The following is a 21,602-nucleotide window of genomic DNA, read 5'->3' as shown; positions in this document are numbered from 1 at the left end:
GTATGCATAATTATTTCAGTAACACCAGGCAAGGTAAAATGTATAGTTACAAGAAAAACTCTTATAAAAGCCACTATTTACATGAACACCAACAATAAATTCTACTATTGTCACTTTGTAATGGTCAATGAAGAGTACCTTCCTTTGGAATGATCTAGTGGACAACCCTGCATAATTATGATCAACTATCCAGGTTACCGGTTGTTTTGATACAAGACATTTCAGTACAAGTTGATTCACAATATGAAAATATTAATATTCACTAAAACCTTTCACATCCTTGGCTTAAAGAACAAGGAATATTCACCCAAAATGTTTTTCTTGTTCAAGCGCAAACTATCCTTGAAGTGAACCAAATTTTTGTGCAATTCCACTGCTTCAGTTCATATCATAACAACTTGTATTGAAACAACTTTGAAATCAAAATGACCTTGTATTGAAATGACAGGTTTCAGTGATCCAGCATCATGATGAATCCTTGTCTAGAGTGGATTCATTGGCTCCTTAGGTGTCTTATGATCTGATCTGATCCTGATCTGTATGCCTGGGGCCTGGGGGTTAATTGGGTTAGTTTTTGCTGGGTATGTGCCGCTGGCCTCTCACAATCCCTACCCCATTATAGTCTATACTACGGCCCCAATCTTAGTCACTGTTGGGCAAATGTAATTTTTGCAATCCCAACTTAGTCACTTTCTGTTTATGCATCCACCTTAAAAAGCCTTTAAAAGCAAATTGACTCATTAGTTCTTAAACTTAATCTAATAAGAATCTTCCTATTCTTATGCTGTAAAATCCCTAATTACTAGAATATTCTAACCCCCAACATCCCAAAAATGTGCACACCCATTCTAGTAATTGACCCAGTCATTAAAATGCGATTCCAACCAGCAGTACATCTCCATGAACATATTACTAGGAAGTACACACCCCCACCCACCCCACCCTTTATCTCCAAAGGGATGCTTCCTAAATCATTAAAAATGTAGAAAGAACTATCAGAAAAAGTAATTTTTATGTTACTCTGAGTCCAATGTCTTTGATTATGCCTATAAGGACAAAGGATAAAGCACTGTAATTTCAATAACAGTTTTACCATTTGATTAACAGTAATGACTAGATATGAGCTCTTTCTGGGCCTACATAAGTTTGTAGCTTGGGTGCTTATAACTGGCTATTATTAAAAACTATTTAGAACTTAACCATAACATCACTGGCTTGAGGTCTCAACTACATCGCTGCCTCCCAAAATTTACTCAAAAATTAAATTATTTGTTGTACCTGAAAATATTCTCTAGTTTATACAACCATTTATCTGTTCAGTTGGGGTAAAATTTGCTCTCTGGGATGCTGTTAACATATTTTACCTATATATTATCATAGATCAAACCATAAAAATAACTGTAAAAGTGTGAAAAAAGAAAATAGATGCAAATGAAGTCTTGACTAATGATTGTCCAGTTTACTCTAGAAATAAATAAGAGCGATCCCTTTTTACAGTAAAAGCTAAGGGTGATTTCTGGAACCCTCACTGGTCAAGAGCTTTGATCTACCATGGAAATGACATGATATCTCAAATTCATTATTTTCCAGATTAAGGACATTTCAATGTTATTTTTAAACAAATGGCCCACAAGTCCATTATCTACAGTCATATAAACCATCAAAATGTTCAAACTTTGCAGCAAATTTGTTCTGCTTCAATTATTTTACTCCTAAAAACAAAAGACTAAACTCAACTAAACTAACGATTTAAATTTACCATGACAACAAAACCACTGCCTGTAGCTCATGGTTGCACCTGAGTTTGAAACAACATCATGATCGAGGGCCAATAAGAGTGATAAAATAATGGAAACTTGTGGTCTATTTGTTTTTAACAGTAACAATGATAGCTTTCAACTCTATTTCTGGCAAATTGTGTTAAATTGGTGTTTGTTGGATGGATTCTTTGTTTGGTTAAATAAAAATAATAATCTCCTACACCTCTTCAAGTTCAACTGTGCCCCTCTGCAAGGACATAATTGTGTCTTTAATCTTTAGCAAACCCAAACACCTGGGGATCTCTTTACACTGAAACTTCGACATCTTCAAAATCTCCTTCTCATTGATTTTCGCGCTAGGAATTAAGTACACCTTGGGATTGCAGGTTGAAGCAGATCAGGCACAATGACTTAGGTGTATGGCAGGCAATTAACCTGGGATTAACAGTGTATGAGTTAAATAATTAAATACTGTATTCTTTGGCACATCAACTACAACAACCACTGCTTTGTTTCGCTTTAGCGGCTTTTTCACTTTCAGCTTGAATGACAGCAAAAGCACTTCTATCCTGAATCGTTGCCTTTGTATTGCGAACCAGTAGCTTGGCAATGTTTTCAAACATTTCAAAAACTCCTTCCCCTGTCTTGGCTGAAATTTGGTAGAGTGAATGTAAGCCATTGTTATTGCGAAAGTTCTCTGCTAAGTCATCATCAACCATCGCACCTTCATCAACAAGATCTATTTTGTTACCAACAAGGAATTTTAGGGCTTTGGTTGCATCCTTATTTACATCTTCTATCCAGTTCCGCAACACAGTCAGTGAGTACATATCGTCAACAGCATACACAAAGATAACAGCATGAGAGTTTCTGTAGTAATTTGATGTAAGAGATCTGGTCCGCTCCATGCCAGCTGTATCCCAGACATTAATCTATGAAAAGAAAAAAATAAAAGGAAGTTACATGGGGAGAGGGGTGACACCATTAACTGTCAGCATGTACTCTACCAATAAATATTATTACATTAAATAATTAATAATACTATGAACTTCCAAAATTGAAGCATAGCTAATATTTCAGCCCCAACCCAGGGTTTTCATAATATTTTAAGATTTCTAGTAACAGGACAAAGATGTAACAACACAGGAGAATATTTTGAAAGAGGCTCCACGTCTGAATAAAAATAGTCATAGGCTACCGAATGTTAGCCGGACAATTCAGCGTAGTAAAGGTAGAATTCTCCGATCTCCAATGCCTAATGAATACCCTGCTAACCTGCATCACAGCTGGCCTGAAAAATTTAAGGCACTCAGGTTCAACCTCATAGGCATTCTGGTACCTCTAGTTGCTGGGGCGTACAAGTGTATATTAGCACTTGCCAGAACAGTACTGGAAGCATTGTCAACTTGTAGCTGTGTCGCAGGTATACACACTTACGAGACAAGTATGAAACAAGGCCTAAGGACCACGTCGCAGTTAAAAGTGGCAGAAGCACATCCTACAACTTTGACAAAAATAGTTCTCACAACGCTGTGCTGCTGTGATTTGTAATAATCACTCTGATAATAGGAAAGACTTGACGTTTCATGTATTTCCAAAGGATCGTTGCCAGAGGTTAGTTTCTCCACTGTCCACTTTCCAAAGCACGTTCATACTACAACTGCTCCAGGAATATCTTTCTGGGTTAACTTTTAACCTTAAAATCACATTAATTTTATTGTTCTTGTTTTTGACACCCTATTTACTTCTTCTCACGTTTGCGGGAAATCCAGTGGCCCTTAGGCCTTCCTTTCACGCTTATATCCTAAGTGTGTGGTGTAGGTCTGTAGCATACAAGAACCAGGCTTATAACCAAGCCTGATATGCAGAAACAGGGATCAAACTCCTCTGGGATTTGCAACTAAAGGGAGTGAGCCAATCTTGACTCTATGGGTGTAAAGTTTCTTATCAGAGGGGCAGCTAATATTGAATTTGCAGATTTGCCAGAAATTTTTATATGGGAGGTTCTGCCCCGAGGTCCAACTCCTTACCCTTTTGTAAACCACTTTTGACAGAAAACTGAAAAAAGTGCCCCCTTCTGGTGGAGCCTCCGATCAACCAGTATGAGCCATTATGGGGAATACCCCTCCCACGGGATTCAGACATCTTACATTTCCTTGCAAGGAAACCATTGGTGGTGTCGCAACATGTCGTCCGCTGTTTTCCTTAGACTAAAGCTCTCCTCACAACTACTCTTATAGAGGCGGGTGAATAGGGGTATGCAAATCCACCGATCCGTCATGATTCATTAACCAAATCTGCCATTAAAGTTTCACATTGAATCCTTGCAAAAATAGCTTTATTACACACAAAGTCCAAATTCCGGGCCCAATAAATGGATGAATCCGCAATCTGCTGAAATTGCAGGATCCAAAAAATCTGTTTAAATCTCACTTTGAATCCAAAATCTGGACAAAACATTTGCAAAATCTGCCAATTCATTTGGCTATTCACCCCTCTCCCTGTTAGTAACCAGCTCTAGTTACAACCAGCACTCAGCACTATAAACTCCAATTTGAACTGTGACAGCTTTGAAGCATCTACTGCAACCATTTTTGAAAATCACCAGCTGGTCTTTTCCGTATTTTTAAGTTCTTGTTATAGCGAAAATTCAGTCAACCGCTTATGTATATAGCATCCCCTTTTTGGCCAAGTTTTGAGTTCAGGCAAAAATGCTAATTAATGCATGTTATTATTCATTCAAAATATTTCCCCACTTCTGATTGGCTAAAAGCACACGCATAATTCACCATATCCAGCTACTGATGACCAAATTTGGAAGAATTTTGCCTTGCAGGTCGAAGGTGATTTTCACAATCCTCTTACAAGGGTTAGTAGATGTGAAAATGTTAGATTGACAAAAACTGTTAGCTATCCTTTAGTTTTCTAACAAATAACGTGTATGTTTTCCCAAAGAAGGTCACATAACTAATCACAGCAAAGCAGAAAGTACAGCACGACCTGCAGCATCGTTGCATTACTCCACAACTCAGTTTCAAAACGCATTAAGCAGCAACTATATGGAAAATATTTTAAAAGGTTCCCATCCACAAAAGACCGGCAAGATGAGAGTTTGACCGGTCAAGTCCACGATCAGGCCGGACATTGTCCGTTGACCGGCCGTTATTTTAAGCCCTGTATTAATGTATTGCAGGTAATAAACAGGACAGCAAGCCTTCTGCTAAAAAACATTCATAAGTAACCACCCCTCAATAGGTGCATCAGAAACTGGTCATTCCAATGCAAAGTCATTTTGATACAAACTTATTAAGCAGTGAAACTACAAAACAATTTCAATCAATTAAAGTATTGTTATGGGACATGAACAAGAAATACACATGGCATAAATATTCTTTGCTCCATAAGCCAACTATTCTTGGTTTCCGACCACGTTACAAAGCGGCCATGTTGGGCCGGGGTCAAAACAATAGAATTTTTTCTGGAAGAATTTACATGAAAATAGAGTTTAGTTCCCAGAGGAGAGAAATGCATTTGTTCTTGCATGACCACCAACATGGCCGCCGTGATGTCACATGCAAACCAGCAATACAAAATGCAAAACCACGGACTTTGTATCGAAACGACCAGTAAGGGGCATCGCATGATCGCATATGAGCAACCACTTATGGTGTTTTAGGAAAGCTTTGACTGTTCCATTGCATGTTTGCTCGGGTTTATAAACCAGGAACCTAGCATGACTGTACAATCCTTACTATTTTTGGTTTCAATGTAGGGAAATAGACCCACTGACCGTATATTTGCAGCTGCAAGTATAGGGAAATCACGTAAAGCCACAGAGAGCTCACATGTAAGACGTTTTGTGGATTTTGAGGTTTCGTAGATCTACTTCCATTTTACGGATTTCAATTTTCAAATGATTCCCAACAATCCGAAGTCGTCAAGAAAGATTATGGCATAAACTTATCAACTAACCTGCGAAGTCAGTGATTTTCACAGAATTAAGAATATATCTGCTGACAGGCTAACAGTCTTAACATTTTATAGCACTTGATGGAGATTAAAGTAAGCTTAACTGAAAATGACAATGACTATGTGTTCGATCCAAATTTCAAAATCACAATTTGTATTCAGTTCTACTTTCCAGGTAATGAGCTGTGAGAAGAGCGTTATTGGCTTTTAAATTTAACTGATTATCAAGCTTATAAAAAATGCTGCTTATTATAAAACACACCTTGCATTTCTGTCCATCGACTTCGACATTTTTGTTTAGCTTGTCCAGGCCCAATGTAAAGTCCTTGTGGTCGAAAAACTTGTTTGTGTCATATCTCTGAAATATAGAAGTCTTTCCTACACCAACATCTCCAGCTAAAACAATCTTATAGAGCGGAAGCTTCTCTTCCGATCCCCACATTTCCTTTGAATCGTAGTAACCCGAACAACTCGTTGGAATGCTGTAGAATGCGCGCAGCTCTCTTTTCGCAGAACTGCCGACCCGGGGAAGCTCTAACTGACCGAGTCCATACCGTCAGGGAGGGGGTAGTGTGATGAATCTTTTTTCAACTTTTTCTAAAAGAGAATGAGTGAACTGCTTTTTTGTTTTGTTTCTGGTTAGGAATTCTATGGAGCAAATGTTTTTCACGACGAATTTTGTTTTTTTCTTGTGTATATGTTTTTCGTTTATGACCATCAAAAACAGGAATAAAAAGTCTTCCTACCTCTCCCATAACATTTCGCTGAGAGAAAGGCAGCTTCCGGCTTCCGGCTTGGAAAAACAACATGGCGGCGCTCAGCGTAGAAAAAGGTCCGCTCTTCAAAGTCATTTTACTTGGAGAAGCTGGGGTAGGAAAGACCTCGATATTTTACCGTGCAAAAGAAAACTCGTTTCTCCAACACAGGAAAAACACTATGGGAATTGACAGCTTTTCTATGTACATCAAGGTTGGCGATCAACAGGTTACTGTAAGTGAAGTTTCCGTTTGAACTGCAATTCAATAATTATTAAAATAAGCTTATAAGCTTATCTTTTTATAGTTGCATCAGGAACATGTGATGTCTTAGTTATGTAAATATATTCCTTTTTTGTACAATATTTTATTTTCGACGCTGGATGATATAAAAAATAAACCATCAACAAAAGCGAACATAGCTAATTGCTAGCGAGCAATTACCCTATGGGGTCGTGAGTCGACGGAGCATATTACGTAGTTTCCCATATTTCATGAATTAGGACGTTAAATTAACATTTTTTTTTTCAATCCTATCCCACACCCCACAGCGTAAGCCGTCTATTAGATCCAACAATGTCAAGTAATGATGATTGAAATATAATGAAAAAGACAAAGACTAAAGCAATTACTTAACATATTGCTGAAGAGGGTCCATCTGGCATGAATGATTACACCCTTCTAGCATTACTCTCTATTCCCAGTGCTACATTACAAGAGAGAAAGAATCTTTTATCTCTCTCTATTGTAGAGTCTGATCAAGAAACCAATGCCTGAAGTGTATACCTTATTATAGGAAATTAACTCTTCATGAAATTAATGCGAATTTCAAAAATTTGCGTTAATTTTAGTCACATCAAGATCTGTAAATGTTAATTTCCGCAGCGTTAGTTGAGTGTAGCATTAATTTCCACAACCTTAATTTCCATGCTTTTACCCCAAATTCTCAATACATTTCTGATGTTCTTGACACCTAAGAAAGAGGAGTATTATGTCAGGGTGGAGATCCGCCAGCAGCAGTTAAACTGTGAAGAACTTGAAGTGGCCAGATTTGTTCGCTTAACGTTTAAGTTAAGAACCACGAACAAAGTTTCCATTTTGGATGATACGATTAACTTTGTTCCTGTTGTCTCAACAGGTTTTGTTTCTTTGTAATCATTGCATTAATTTCCTTACTTTTGAAATGTTACCCCCCAGTACCCTCTCTTTTGCATTAATTTCCTTTATTCGAAAATCATTTTTTACTAAATTCGTGTTAATTTAAGGCGCGTTAATTTCTAATACCTTAATTCTGTGGAGAGTTAATTTTCTATCGTAAGGTATATAGGGTTTGATCCACTTATTGGTTGTCCACTGGGAACTAGTGCCTGGGTACAGTATCAGTATAAAATGGTGTTGTGTTCACACCTTGAGTATCCAACATGTAACTGTGTGCACACTTACTTTATTTTGCCCTGTCAGACACTATTTTGAATCATGAACTTAGCAGCGAGTACAAAGCAGTGGACAATCCCAGAACTAACAAAAACAGTTTGCTCACAGGAACGCGGTGCCCACTCTTGAGCCTTTTTGTACAGGTCACCTGCACCGTGCCTGAATTCTAGCATGGGTACTTGAAAAAGAGGTGTGTTCATATTGGCGCCCAGCAAGTACCATACTCGGACACCGTGCTAGGGCACCAAGTGTGAATACTGCCTTAAGCACAAGTTACAGCAAAATTCATTGTATTGCGCTGTGCATTTTGGAAAATTCAAAGGAATTTTGGTTTTTTCGGTTCCTTCAGTCATCTTACAAGACCTCTTAGGAAACACATGTTTACTTCCACGAGTTCAAAAGGTCCTGGTTTGTGATTCGTGATTGGCGGATTTTCCATTTGTTTTGTTTGTGTCATGTTTCAAGTTTCATTGCTTTGTGATCATCCTGTTTCAGGCAATACTCTGCTATTTAAGTTTGCTTTGCAGATTTTTCTGATCTTTCTTATTCTTGTCACTTCCAAGAATAAAGCAACATCTGCCTCCTTCCTTCAACAAAAAATCCGCTTACCATTGCGATTTCCTTTGCTATTCTTGAGCAGTCTGGAGTCATTCTCAGCCAAGCTGTGCAAGCACGTTACATTGTGATTTGCATTAAACCCACCTTTACTCAAATAATTGAAGGAACAGAAAAAACGAAAATACCTTCGAAGATTACAATACGGGCAGCACGATACAACGAATTTCACTATAATAGAACCAGTTTATACAGGAAATTATAACTGGATGATGTTCAAGTGAATCCAGTATCCTGACTGACTACCGAAGAGGGCATATAATAGTTTCTTGAACAAATTTGTCCTCCTAAGAAGGCTGAATATTGGTCTCAATCTTTTCCTTTTTTATTTTTCATAAGGAACACAACTTCAAATTGGTCCAAAAAAAGCACTTGGCCATTATTCAGCCTTTTTGGTCCTCACACATGATCAGTAACACATATAGAAACCATCAGACAGTTTGCTGAAAAGGCTTATTATTATGAATGATCCCACCATAAAAGGTTCTGATCAATAATATTCTAAAAGTAGAGCTATATAATGTAGTGTACCCGTAATTTGACCCTGGGAGTGATAATATCATGTCGCAATGTCTATGAGCTTGAGATAGGCAATTAAATTAGTGGGGGAGGGGGAGAGAGGTGAATGTGAATCATACACTGTACATCCAGATGTGGTTCTGTTGTGGTTCTTAGCATTGCATCCCTGCATTTCAGGCTTTTAAGGTCAAGCCAAGTTAAGCATACCCACCAAGATTCTATGAATGAATAGCCCATTTTACAGTTACAGGTGGAAATGAGGCTGGAATTGACCTTGCTTTGATATAACCCTTCCTGCTTTATATTTATTTTTATGTAAATCATGTTTTTGTTATGCTAACTTGTATTTTTTAAGCACGTTTTACATTGGAAAAGGAAGGAGGTTTGTATCAAAACAAGGTCAAACTCAGCTTCACATTCACACAAAGGCTGGGACACTAAGCCCACAACTGTAAAATGGCCTATTGATTATCTGAAAAAATAATCTCTCAGCTGTAGTAGTTGTAGATCTCAGCCTCATCTCTGCATTCTTGCATGCATGAGTAGCAGTGAGTTCATACACGTAGTAATGAGATTTCTGCCAGCTCGGTTTCCTGAATTTTGGTACAAATGTCTTCATAATGGTTTTATGACTTTTATCCAGTTAAAAATTCTTTAATCTGACCAAATACTGATAAGTTGTAGGGAAACGTTCACTGCTCATTAGGCATGCAGGAATGCAGATTTGAACTTGACACTAGGTAGGGGAAGGACTAACATATTTTTTTTTCAAATAATCAATTATCATGTTTTACCTGGCTAGGCTATAACGTTTTTTTTCTTTTTGTAGCTTGGTGTCTGGGACACAGCAGGAGTGGAAAGATTTCGCACAATTACAAATAACTACTACCGTGGGTCACATGCTGCTATATTTGTTTACAGCATGGATGACCCTTCATCATTACACTATTTAGCACACTGGCTTCGTGATCTCAACGAGTATTCTCCTGAAGCCATGAAAATTCTTGTTGGAAACAAAAAAGACCTGGAATGCGAGATATCCAAAGAAACCATTGAATTATTTAGAACTGCAAATGAGTGCCACCTAAGTGTTCTTACATCAGCCAAGACAGGGGAAGGAATTCAAGATATGTTCGACAGTGTTGCACAGATGCTGGTTGGACAAGGCCAGAATAAACTTTCTTCAACTTCTACTGTGAGTCTTGATTCTCCTCATCCGAGGAGTGGATGTTGTTCTTGATGTTAGTAATACGCAGTGTTGATTAAGATGTTACGGTCAAGCCAGCGTATTTTGAATTAATTAAATGATCACCTATGGCCTACCCTGAGAAAACAGATGAGATTTCGTGATGCCACCAGTGGTTTTCCCACGAAATAACATTTGAGCAATGAGTGCGGAATTCCATACTGAACAAGCGTCACTACCCAGATCTGGATAGCACTTCTGATTGCTTGAAGCAGATTTTCCTTGCAGCATGGCCAATCAGAAGCACTACCCAGATCTGGGTAGTAACACGTCATCAGTGTGGAATTTCTACGCTCGTTTCTCAGACGTTATCTCACAGGGAAACCACCAGTGGCATTGCAAAATGTCGTCTGTTTTCTCAGGCTACCTATGGCTGGGATAATGCTTTGATCTTTTAGAAAATCCTTTCAACTTGTACTTTATAAGGAAATGTATGGAAATCAATCTGGAGAATTTGTATGTGGTTATTAGGGCTTAAAGGGTTAATTAGTGTACTAATGGTAACATTAACTAGGTTTTCTTGTGGTGGGAAAAACTTTTGGTAATTAATTAATTTAAAATATTGCATGAAAAATATCCAATTCATAAAACTCTAAAAAGATAATTACCACACCTTTTCACTAGACTGTTCATAGACTTGCTACAAGTTGACCTCGCATCTGCGGGTTCTCAGCGAGGGAAGTGAGTGAGCAAGAAAAAGCAAGCGAAGCGAGCTTCAACAAGGACTAATATTTGAATGATAATTTGTTGCAAAATATAAAACCTATAAGAAGGACACCAATTAAATTAAGAAACAACCATAGACTATTACAGCAATTAATACATTTTTATAAATAGCAAGGTTTATCTAATTCATTATTTCAGAATTAAAAGATTTTATCTATAGAATTATTTTTTATGTTATAAATAATTGTGTCCTTGTTGTTTATTCACTTATCAAAACTAGTATAAAGTGTAAAGATAAAACGCTTGATAAGAAATGATGGCAGATAATTTAAGTTGTCAAAATCATCCATTCTGACAATGTACCGTATTTATTCGATTAACCGTCCTGGGCGCTTATTAAATTTTTGGACCTTGAGAGTGGATGCTTATTCAAGGTGGGCGCTTATTCGAGGCTGGGCACTTATTAAATTTTCACCATTCTCAGCAAGTGTAACAGTATATTTTTCAACAAAACAGGAAATGCTAATAACAAAAAGCAAAGATGTAACAAAGCAAGGTTTCTGTACAATACCCTGAAGAAAACTCCGTCTTTGGGAGGGTCTCTTATTACCTCTTATTGGAGTTTTTGTGGGAGGGAGTGGGGTGGAGTGGGCGCTTATTCGAGGCTGGGTGCTTATTGACTTTTTCTGCCTTTAGGATGGGCGCTTATTCGAGGTGAGCGCTAATTCGAGGTTGGGCGCTTATTCGAATAAATATGATATATTGGTTGAAGTGGGAGAAAACTGCTTAAGGAAATTAGGAAATTTTTCTGCAACCTTCCTTGCAGTTTATAACATACACAAGTTGCACAAAAAACCCTATTAATTTTTTTTGTCATCTTCCTCAACATCATCATCTGATTGTTATCTTCATGAACAGTATTATTGACTGATTGATCGATTTTTTCCTTTTTTGCGGCTAGAGTTGCTCAATGAATAGAATCAGGTACATCTTGTCTCCAAAGAATCTCAACAAAAATGCTGTAAGGAATATTATTATTCATTCAAAATATTTCTCCAATTCTGATTGGCTAAAAGCACATGCATAATTCACCATAACCAGTTACCGATGACCAAATTTGGAAGAAGTTTGTGTTTAACGAGGAAATGACGTCAAAAATGCAGCCTTCTAATGGTTAATGCACCGTTAACGGAGAAGACCTGGGGACGAGGTTGAGTTGTTTTCGTTGTGAAAACTAAAATGGCGGACACTTCACTCGTTTCAAGAGTTAGAACTACAGCTGTAACTAGGCAATATAAGGGCTAAAAACATAGCAAAAACAGCAAGAAGACAACTCGGAGGGTGACATCTACTATTTGGAGAATATTAGCGGAGTTGGACAAACCTAAAAGTACACTATCGAAGATAAACTTAACATTGATGCAGGTAAGCATGTTTTAACTATGTTTTTAAACTAGAAATTATTTTGAATGAATAATAAAGCAATTAATGAATTCGGCTTTCGTAGGATATGAAGAATTAACCAGATCTTGGAGGGTGTTATCCACAGAGGCCGAAAGCCGAGGTGGATAACACCCTCCTCGATCTGCTCAGTTAATTCTTCATATCCTACTCAGCCTCATTCATTAATTGCTAATTTATTAAAGCTATGTTCACGTTATACCGGATAGTTTTTCGTGGGCACGAAAAGCTATTTGGTATAGTGTGAATGCCTATCGGATATGTGACTTTCCACTTTAGAGATCCGCGCGGCACAGCCTCGCATTGTTACAGAAATCGCGCCGCCACAACCGTCCTTATTAGGGCACCCAACGTCAATTTTAGGAAAATATCTGTTCGGAAGACGATTCGAGATCTAGAGTTTTCAGGACATTTGTTGTAAAATTTCTTGCTTGCCTGCCTCTCCTAGAATATTCGAACATCTAAAAAAAGGTATAATTGCCCATTTTTAAACAGATTTTTACCGTAAAAACGTCACTCATAATGTTCGCAGATTTTCGAGAGCCTTTTTTCTGGCTGAAATTTTCGAAAAGGTAAGTTTCGATCCCTATGATAATTTTCGGATCACTAGACTTTCAGCTAGAAAATCCGAACAGATGAAAAATTTTTAGGGCATATCTACCGTTCAAATACTAAAATACGTTTAACAATGCTATGTTTAAGTGGTTTTGAACTATACTCTCGTTGGGTGCCCTGTGTGATCAGAAGCGGCCTATATCTGGTGTGGTTTTTGTGCTGGCGCAAAGGCTATCCAGTGTAGTGTTAACCTTACCGGTCGTTTCGCTACAAAGTCGTTTCGTTACCGGTCGTTTCGCTACAAAGTCGTTTCGTTACAGGTCGTTTCGCTACAAAGTCGTTTCGCCGCATCATGTTCCGATGGCGCTGAAATTGACTTTACTAACGAGTTATAATTAATGGCCATTTCAATAAGCTAATGATCAAAAATTAAATGAACACCAGCAAACTTTGGAGCAGTTTTCAACTTCGTGATGCAGCGAAACGACTTTACAACTTCGCAGAACATTTCTGGAAGAAGTGAAAAGAAGGACTCTAAAGAATTACTTCTTTCTCAGCAGCAAAATAATAATAATAATAATAATAATAATAATAATAATAATAATAATAGTATTATTATTATTATTATTATTATTATTATTATTATTATTATTATTATAAAGTTCACGGCTTATGGCTCTTAGCCTGCGTAGCAAGCGTTTCCGTTTGGTTTCGGAGCAAAGAAAGACCGAGGAACAGGATTCTCGGGTTTGGCCGCGCGAGAAATGAAACAAGAGCCAAAAAATGAAAGGGCGGTCTTTGACTCTCCTTCCTCGTTCTTTTCTTCTAAACCGCACGGAAACGCTTGCTACGCAGGCTATATGGCTCTTAACTAAGATGCTTTATAAAAAAGCAAACGGCATCGAGTCTCTGCTCATGTAAGCGGTAAAAAACGGATTTTACTTGACGTAGATGAAAGCTGTCTGCTGGTAATCACCATAGCGTGAGTACATGCTATAGTGTAGGCTACTTGTTTTGGACACCTGACCGTGACATCCTCCTGGAGAGTTACAGCTTGACACGCCAATACCTAAGGCATAGTCATCCGGGTTACATCCGTTGGGTGACCGAGGGAGACTGGTATCGCCAATACACCCTATGCGACAAATGTGGGTTCCAGGCTCCCTGTTGGGGTCTGCGACTAAGTTGCAGAGATTTCCAAGATTGAGGCCACACCATTCCTGTGAGATTCAAGACATATTGTTTAAGGAAGCAGACAAGCTTCATAATTAAAGGTAGAAGAAAGGCGGACGAGATCGATCGTTGGTGCCTCGACGCTATGCTTTGCGTAAGTTTCATGTGATACAAAGTCAAAACATGCGTGATGAGATGACGATTACTACGGGTGATAGGAAATCCAAGCGAATGCTGGCTACATACATGCCATGCATGCGTAATACCAATCTGAAGATTAGTATTGCGGACTCCTCTGGTCGCCCGCAATAAGATGTAATGAAAAATAACATACTTACGGTTTTCAAATGCCCCAGATCCAGATGTTTCCCCAGCTTCTTCATCAAGGACTCAAAAGTATAATGCTCTTGTACCTCCACTGCAAACTGACTTCCAAAGAACTGAGTGAGTGTCAGTCCACGATTGTGCGTAAAGGTCGCACAGTTACTTCGAGGACCACTATAGCACACGCGCACCGCCTGATTCGACACTGAGAACCATCCGGGATTTTTCATAGATGTTGTTCGAGTGAGGTCAGCGGCATCCCAAGGACTCACTACATCCTCATTGGCCCAGAGAGGGCTTGTGGGTGAGAAGTCACCTGACATGCCTTCAACTCGTGCGACTAGGGTCCAGCCTCCTGATTCTCCATGGCATGAGATCATTTCACAGTGTGTCTGCAGGAATGCAGCGGGTAATCAAATTATTATAACGGAAATTCTACGTATAAATTTTGACTGGAGCAAGGAACAGATGGAGACAAGGTAGAAAGGGTGAAACGCTGAATGAGACCATACTTGACGGAACAAAAATTTTCTCCCAGATGAAAAATAAACTCTTATCTTGTCATCCTATCCCATATCTTTTCCCGAAGCGTTATTTTGATGTCTATGTTCAGGTTAATTTTTATCTCAGTTAATTTTTAAATTTACATTGTTTTGGGGTATTTTAATGTATGCTGAGGAATGTGAAACAAACTGAAAAATTAAAAATGACCTGAAATAAAAAATTAACTGCAATACTTTCTATTGCTTCAAGCAAACTATTCTATTTTTCAGTTGCCTGCAAAATGCAAATGTGCCTCGCCTGTTGCGTCATTCCTTGCCGTTTACTATGGCGTGCGCGTGTTGTTAGCTCATGGCACTAGGCCAGCTAGGCACCCCGATCGCCAGCTAGGGTTTTCTTTTCCAACACTATAACGGCAATCGGCCTCCCTCCCAATACTTTTCTCTTAAGATTTGAAAAGGCCTGAAAGCAGTCTTGCAATTCAGTGGATGGAGATAAGGTCGAAGCTAAGTTAAGGTCAATCCGCGATGGTAACTAACTTTACTTTCTTCCTTTCCTGCCAGCAGAGGCCTCTTTTCCTTACGATCGGGGTAGCTTGTATAATTAAAAGCGGTAGTTTACAGTACAAAGGAAAAGAGTCCTCTGCTAGCGTAACTTGGGATCAGGCCCAATTTTAGCGGTTCTCATACATTCTCTCTAACGGCTACCGCTAAAAGTTTCGTTTCGTCTTGCCCGCCGGAATGTTATTTTCAAAGCGAAACGCAAATTGAGCCTGATCTCAGGTTACTGATAGCAGGAAGCTGACTAACCTGAAAAGGTGGTCCGCGAGCAGCCTGGAGCCAGAATACACCGCTCTCAGCACCTGGAACTGAGGACAAAATTTCATCGCAGGACTTTGCCGGATTGTGAACAGAACCAAGTCCTTGAGGGGGTCTGTGTGAGGTACAGAAATATCACGATATTTGGGATTTGATAATTATTGAAATGACTGATAACATAGCTGTTTGAAATTGTAACGTTGATAAAATTAAAATGTTACGGTGGTGTACTCACTCAGACTACAAATGCACGCGGCAAACGGCTTACACACTCGTTAATCACAGTCTCAATAGAGTATTAAGAAAGTGTGACGTCTTCAAATTTTTGAAATTATGGGACTGGTTGGCATATTCAGGAAGAACAAGATCAAAAATAAGTTCCCTTGCCAAAAATCAGCCTATTGCTTTGATGACTCCATACAAATCCTTCAAAAATTGGCTTGGATCTGTAACTTTTATGATCCAGGCCTATATAGCAAGTGAACATTTTTCATCTTGTCTTTCAGGATATGCTAACCAACCCATAATTTCTCCAATTTAGGTTTTTGTGACACCTCTCATCTCTATCTTGAGCTATTCTAGAGATTTATGTGTGGACCAATCTAATTTTCAATCTGATTTCGCGAGCGCGAACACATACACGATCTAGCTCAACTGAAAAATTACTCACGAAGACTTCTTTTTGTCTAGATCTGTATACGAATGAAAGACTTTATCGTCATCATTCCCACTCAAAGTAAAAACTTTGGTTGCAGAGATATTATATTCACCAAAAGATTATCACTGAAATGATGTTTTTTTCATGTTTAAGCCTACTTCTAAATAAAAAATGACGCAAAACTTTATGTTGAACCTTTATTTTATACTGCACATTAACACTACCAATATTCGCTCATACTCATCGTGGTACCGGGGGGGGGGAGAGGGTGGGTAACTCCCTGTGATGCTTACTCGGAGAGGCTCTGCCCGAAAGGACAACCTTTTTCAAGCTTTGGGTTTATAAAATGGTATAGGATTTCTTAAGCTGAAGTATATGACAGGGTAAAGAAATTTGTAATTTAGTTATTTAAAAGGGCCCTTAGCTAGAATATTTCGAACCGATGCACCTTATGGTTGCATCAATTTAATTAATATTGTTAAAGGCCACATAAAATGACCGGAAGACTGATTGTTATAGATACAGTCGAGCCTCCACTAACGGCCTAGCCTGCGTAACAAGCGTTCCCGTTTGGTTTCGGAGCAAAGAAAGACCGAGGAACGGGATTTTCGGTTTTAGCCGCGCGAGAAATAGAACGAGAGCCATTTTTTGCGCGGTCTTTGAGTCTTTGCACCGAAACCGCAAGGAAACGCTTCACTGGCTACGCAGGCTACTATCGGCTACCTCTCCACAACGGCCACTTTCAATATGGCGGACAGTCCATACATTGACTCTTGTTTAAACCTCTCTACAACTACTACCTCTCTACTCTTGTTTAAACCTCTCTACAACGGCCACTTTCTTCTGTCCCCAAGTTGGCCGTTGTGGAGAGGTTCAACTGTATGTGAAAGGGGCATAAATTTCAATGGAAGGTTAGCCTGCGTAGCAGGCGCTTGAAAGTAGTGGGCGAAAGAGAGAACGGGCGCGCGCAAGGGAGACACGTGAGGGGTGACTGTTTCTCTTTCTCACGCGCCCGTTTTTTCTTGTGCCCACTACTTCCAAGCGCCTGCTACCCAGGCTAATGGAAGGTATATAAAAGGGATACTTTTTCTGCCAAAATGGTACGTTAATGGGTGAGGGGTTGGACCTTGAGGCGGAACCTCCCAGTAAGAAACCCTGATAAGTAGCCCTCCCCCCCAGCCACCCCCCCCCCTTCCCGTGTAGGGGTCCGAGGTCTCATGTTACTGTTCCTCGGTCTCCCGACCGAGGAGGATAAGAAGCGACCTCTATGAGAGAAATTGAAAGTTAGGCTAACACTACTTTTCTTCCTCTACAAAACATATATTTCTATGGTCACAAGATCGCAGTGTTGAGTATTTACTGAAGTCGATTGTAGTTCTAGAGGTTTCTAGATCGAGTTTGCCTAGTAATGTCCCCCTCAGAGCTTTCTACAATTATTTTCACTGCTTAAAATGTTGTTTTCGAAGGATGCGAAGCAGTGAAATAATATAAATGTCTAAATTATAAAAAAATCTAAAAATAAAAGTATTTTTGTTTGTTTGTTTGTTTGTCCAGTGGAGATATAGGACTCAGCCGTTCTACAAATCTGTCGTGAAGGAAACCCTATCCCCTTTTATCAGAAATGGCATTTATTAAAAAGGGTCGAGTTTTCCTTTTCTCTCACTGGACAAACAGCAAACTTAAAAGTTCACTGTACTTCTCACTTTTATACTAAGAACTTAATTCGAAAGAATCTTTTTGATTGGTGGTCCTAAGTTAATTTATGCCTGTCACAATTTTTATAAGACAATTTATGCGCCTCCTTTTCCACTTCCACTTTGTTCCGTTTCGTCTGCAAGATCACGTGTAGCTGCTGCTAAGTGCACGTGTGGGCTCTCTCTGCAATGACAGCAGAATATCCATAATCAGGAAGTAAACTCAGCTGGGACACAGTTATATAAGGTTTGCTGTTTGTCCAGTATGGAGAAGAATAGAATGCAACTATATTTTATATATGGACCACTATGATACTAGAGAAAAACACCGGTTTTGCTAGACTTGCTACACGTCGACCTCTTGATGAGCGGAGCGGAGCGAACCTTTTTTGGCCGCGAATCGGCCGACCGCGAGCGACGAAGTCGACGGACGTTTTTGAAAGTCTACGGTTTTAATTTGCTTGAACTTGAACATTTTTAGACAACGCTTGCGCATTTGTGAAGTGAAGATGGGAGTCGGTCAAGAACTAAGAAACGTTCGAGGGCAAATGAAAAGATTCAAGCTGCATTTCATAAACCTTTGTCGATTTCCCTGTATGAAATTCCCTTATTCATTTTAACGGAAAAATTTCCCTCCGAAAAATAGGGGAAATACTTTATTTTCCCAGGTTATCAAATGTACGGTAATTAGAATGTTCTCTTCATCCAATCACGATCAGACTCTCAGAGTCGAGCCACAACCTCGTTCCCGAGCTTTTCCCTTATAAAATGGGCCCCAAGCGCCTTGGGACAAGGTTTACAAATCCGCCCAAAGTTGTTGCATCAACATCCGTGACGTCGCCTTTCAACGCCGCTAGAACACTACTTCAAACGGGGAAAAATAAGCTGGACATGAACAAAATCACTTTTACATCAGAGTGGAATTGCTTGAATCATTATGAACTTACCCTCCAGTTGGGGGCCCTTGAGGGGCAAAGGGCTGAGATCCGGCGCAGGGGGGCTCTGCAGGAGGAAGAGTAGCTGGTGAACCTCCCGCACAGTTGCACGGGGGACAATCCCTACCATCTCTACCGTCTCTTCCTGGAAGTCCCGGTGGTCCGGGGGGGCCCGGGGGTCCTGCTCGAGCCGAAGGACAAAATAAAACCTAAAATACAATCAACATTCATTTTATTTCGAAACTTTTTTGCATAGTTAACAAAACATACTGTCTTTATAAACTTTACTTTAATGTAAAGGACTCTTAACCGGTCGCCTAGGACCGGTGGCCGTTTACCATGCGTTCCAACTAACGTTTTAACTAGAAAAAATTGTTGGCGTTTGGATTAGAGTTCGCTTGGGAGGGAGCATTTACGAGAGGCGACCGCACATGGTGGTTCAATTGTATACATGTAGAGAGGCCTTTTGGTTCAATGAACAACACCGTCTGCTCACGTGACCCAAAAATAAGCATTTGAAAGAAAATAATGTTTCAATCAATCTAAATTACGAATAAACTTACGTAAATGGTTAAGTGTTAGCCGATCATTCTTTATTGTTCAGAGTCAAATGCCCTTCAATTGAGCTTTCTGAGAAGCAGTTTAGTAGAGACTACATTTTAGACCTCATGTTCTGGTAATAAACACTTTGAAGACTTTTCATACGTACCTTTCCGGGGTTTATGGTATATGATCTTCCAAATCGATATTTCTCTTCATGAGAAGCCAAAGAAATTGCCGCTAGAACTGAAAATATGAGAGCTACTTTACATATAAAGAAAGCCATTTTGCTATTAACGAATTGCAAAAGCTGCTTCGTGCGCCTTTCAAATTACAGCCTAGGTTAAAAAAACGATTCTTTTGTTTTTGACTAAGGAATCGTTAAAGTGACGTGTTCATTGAACATCGATTTTCCCAGCTGGTGGTTTGGACTTCAAAGCCAATAGGAGTAGGTCTTTTTTTCCCAAATATTAAATCTACTGGTGGTGCGGTGTTTAAAACCGGTGACGAGGTCAATCAATATCTTGACTATGATTGGCGTAGCGTATTGATACACGTAGATAAGATAAATCTCTTATCTGATGAAAGAACCGGCACGTGATTGTATGTTGCATCAACTTCAGGCAGTGCGGTGTTTAATAAAACCTGTGACCAGACCAATCAATATCTTGACTATAATTGGTGTAACATATTGACACACGTACATGACACACGACCCCCCCCCCCCCACCCCATTTCTCATTTGTCTGATGAAAGACCCGGCACGTGACTGTAGCTTCTAACAAAATATTTTCCTTCAAATGTTTTGCTAAAAACGCAGCCGGTTCGTCGAAAATGTTTCTTTTTAAAACCTCGCAAAGTAAAAAACGCCAGCTGACTTAGCAAAAGTCCACGAAAAAAAAATGCACTAAAACTATCGAAAACTCTTAATGACATGCATTTTCATTCACGATCATGAACTGAATTTTATTAATTGTTTTTTGTATATATCAAATACAAAAATTCGCCCATTGCCATTATTTAAAACCCGACACATCACATGACCATAAATAACGTTAAGGCAGAGGATACATATAATTTCATCATGTTCTAGGAATCCTAGCAAGAGATATTGCGAATCAATCATACTTCCCAAGCACGGCCTTTGACCCAGGCCTTATTCCCCTCGAGTCTTCATTTAAGATTTTGGGATCAATTTTTGAAGCCTCGCCAACCCGCGGGTGAGGGGGGGGGGGGATGTGGGGTGGGTACTCCCTTATATTCCCTTATATGACCTATGCGAGGATGTACCGCTGGGCAGGGTTTAGTTTTCGTCCTCTCTGTCCTAAACAAGTCTGTCCTCAACAGGGTAATAAAATTGAGGGTTTTGTTCGAAACAGGGTATGTATTTTAGGAATTTTTTGTCCTAAACAGGGGCAGGGTTTCAAACCCTAAGCGGCTCATGCACCTCTACCCAAATATTGGTCGAGTAACCCCCTCCCCGACCCCCCGGGCTCACCAACTACTCAACAGTCTCGTCCACAGGACGCTTTTCCATGGCCATGGAAAAGGGCCCTGGGGACGAGGTTGCCTTCCCAAGAAGACGGCTTCCAGTTTAAGAAGGTCTGCGAGGGAGGCTAAACAGGTATACAACAGGTATACATTACAACAGGTATACATCTTCGTTGTACAAGGAGTATTGTTATCTATAAAAGCTAGAAGAGCATAAATAACAATATGTATCTTTTGGCTTACCGTTAAGTTGCGAAATCAATGTCTCCCGGAAAATATCGTGGAAAATAAACTGAACACCATAAATTGACGGGATGGGCTAGCCTGCGTAAGCCAACGCGTTTTTGCCCTTTAATCACACACCGAGAAAAACTTTTGGGGTGGAGTACCGTGGAGAGTAGCGACAACCGGAAATACGGCTGCGTTCGCAGCCTAGGGACGGGCGAAATAAAAATGATAATTGAAACTTCATTTTGTGAATTACTACC

The 21,602-nt window shown here is 39.5% G+C and overlaps 3 protein-coding genes across 3 annotated transcripts; 1 reads left to right on the top strand and 2 right to left on the bottom strand.

Moving 5' to 3' along the window:
• Positions 1-99: 99 nt before the first annotated feature.
• LOC140928226 (uncharacterized) lies at positions 100-6,206 on the bottom strand. The gene is made up of 2 exons (XM_073377947.1): positions 5,992-6,206; positions 100-2,692 (listed from the first exon to the last, which is right to left on the bottom strand). Exons 1-2 carry the CDS (start codon positions 6,169-6,171, stop codon positions 2,249-2,251), a joined length of 624 nt encoding a protein of 207 aa, XP_073234048.1. The 5' UTR covers positions 6,172-6,206; the 3' UTR covers positions 100-2,248.
• Positions 6,207-6,510: 304 nt separating this feature from the next.
• Positions 6,511-10,386, top strand: LOC140926806 (ras-related protein RabC-like). Its single transcript, XM_073376497.1, has 2 exons — positions 6,511-6,719; positions 9,882-10,386. The coding sequence occupies exons 1-2, from the start codon at positions 6,537-6,539 to the stop codon at positions 10,290-10,292; spliced, it is 594 nt and encodes a 197-aa protein (XP_073232598.1). The 5' UTR covers positions 6,511-6,536; the 3' UTR covers positions 10,293-10,386.
• A 3,459-nt stretch (positions 10,387-13,845) lies between these two features.
• On the bottom strand, positions 13,846-19,980 carry LOC140928223 (uncharacterized). The gene is made up of 5 exons (XM_073377945.1): positions 19,793-19,980; positions 19,096-19,292; positions 15,788-15,911; positions 14,492-14,869; positions 13,846-14,200 (listed from the first exon to the last, which is right to left on the bottom strand). Exons 1-5 carry the CDS (start codon positions 19,907-19,909, stop codon positions 13,919-13,921), a joined length of 1,098 nt encoding a protein of 365 aa, XP_073234046.1. The 5' UTR covers positions 19,910-19,980; the 3' UTR covers positions 13,846-13,918.
• Between the last annotated feature and the right edge of the window lie 1,622 nt (positions 19,981-21,602).

The sequence above is a fragment of the Porites lutea genome, chromosome 2, assembly GCF_958299795.1.
Source record: "Porites lutea chromosome 2, jaPorLute2.1, whole genome shotgun sequence".
Lineage (NCBI taxonomy): Eukaryota > Metazoa > Cnidaria > Anthozoa > Scleractinia > Poritidae > Porites > Porites lutea.
This window is presented reverse-complemented; position numbering and strand designations above follow the sequence as displayed.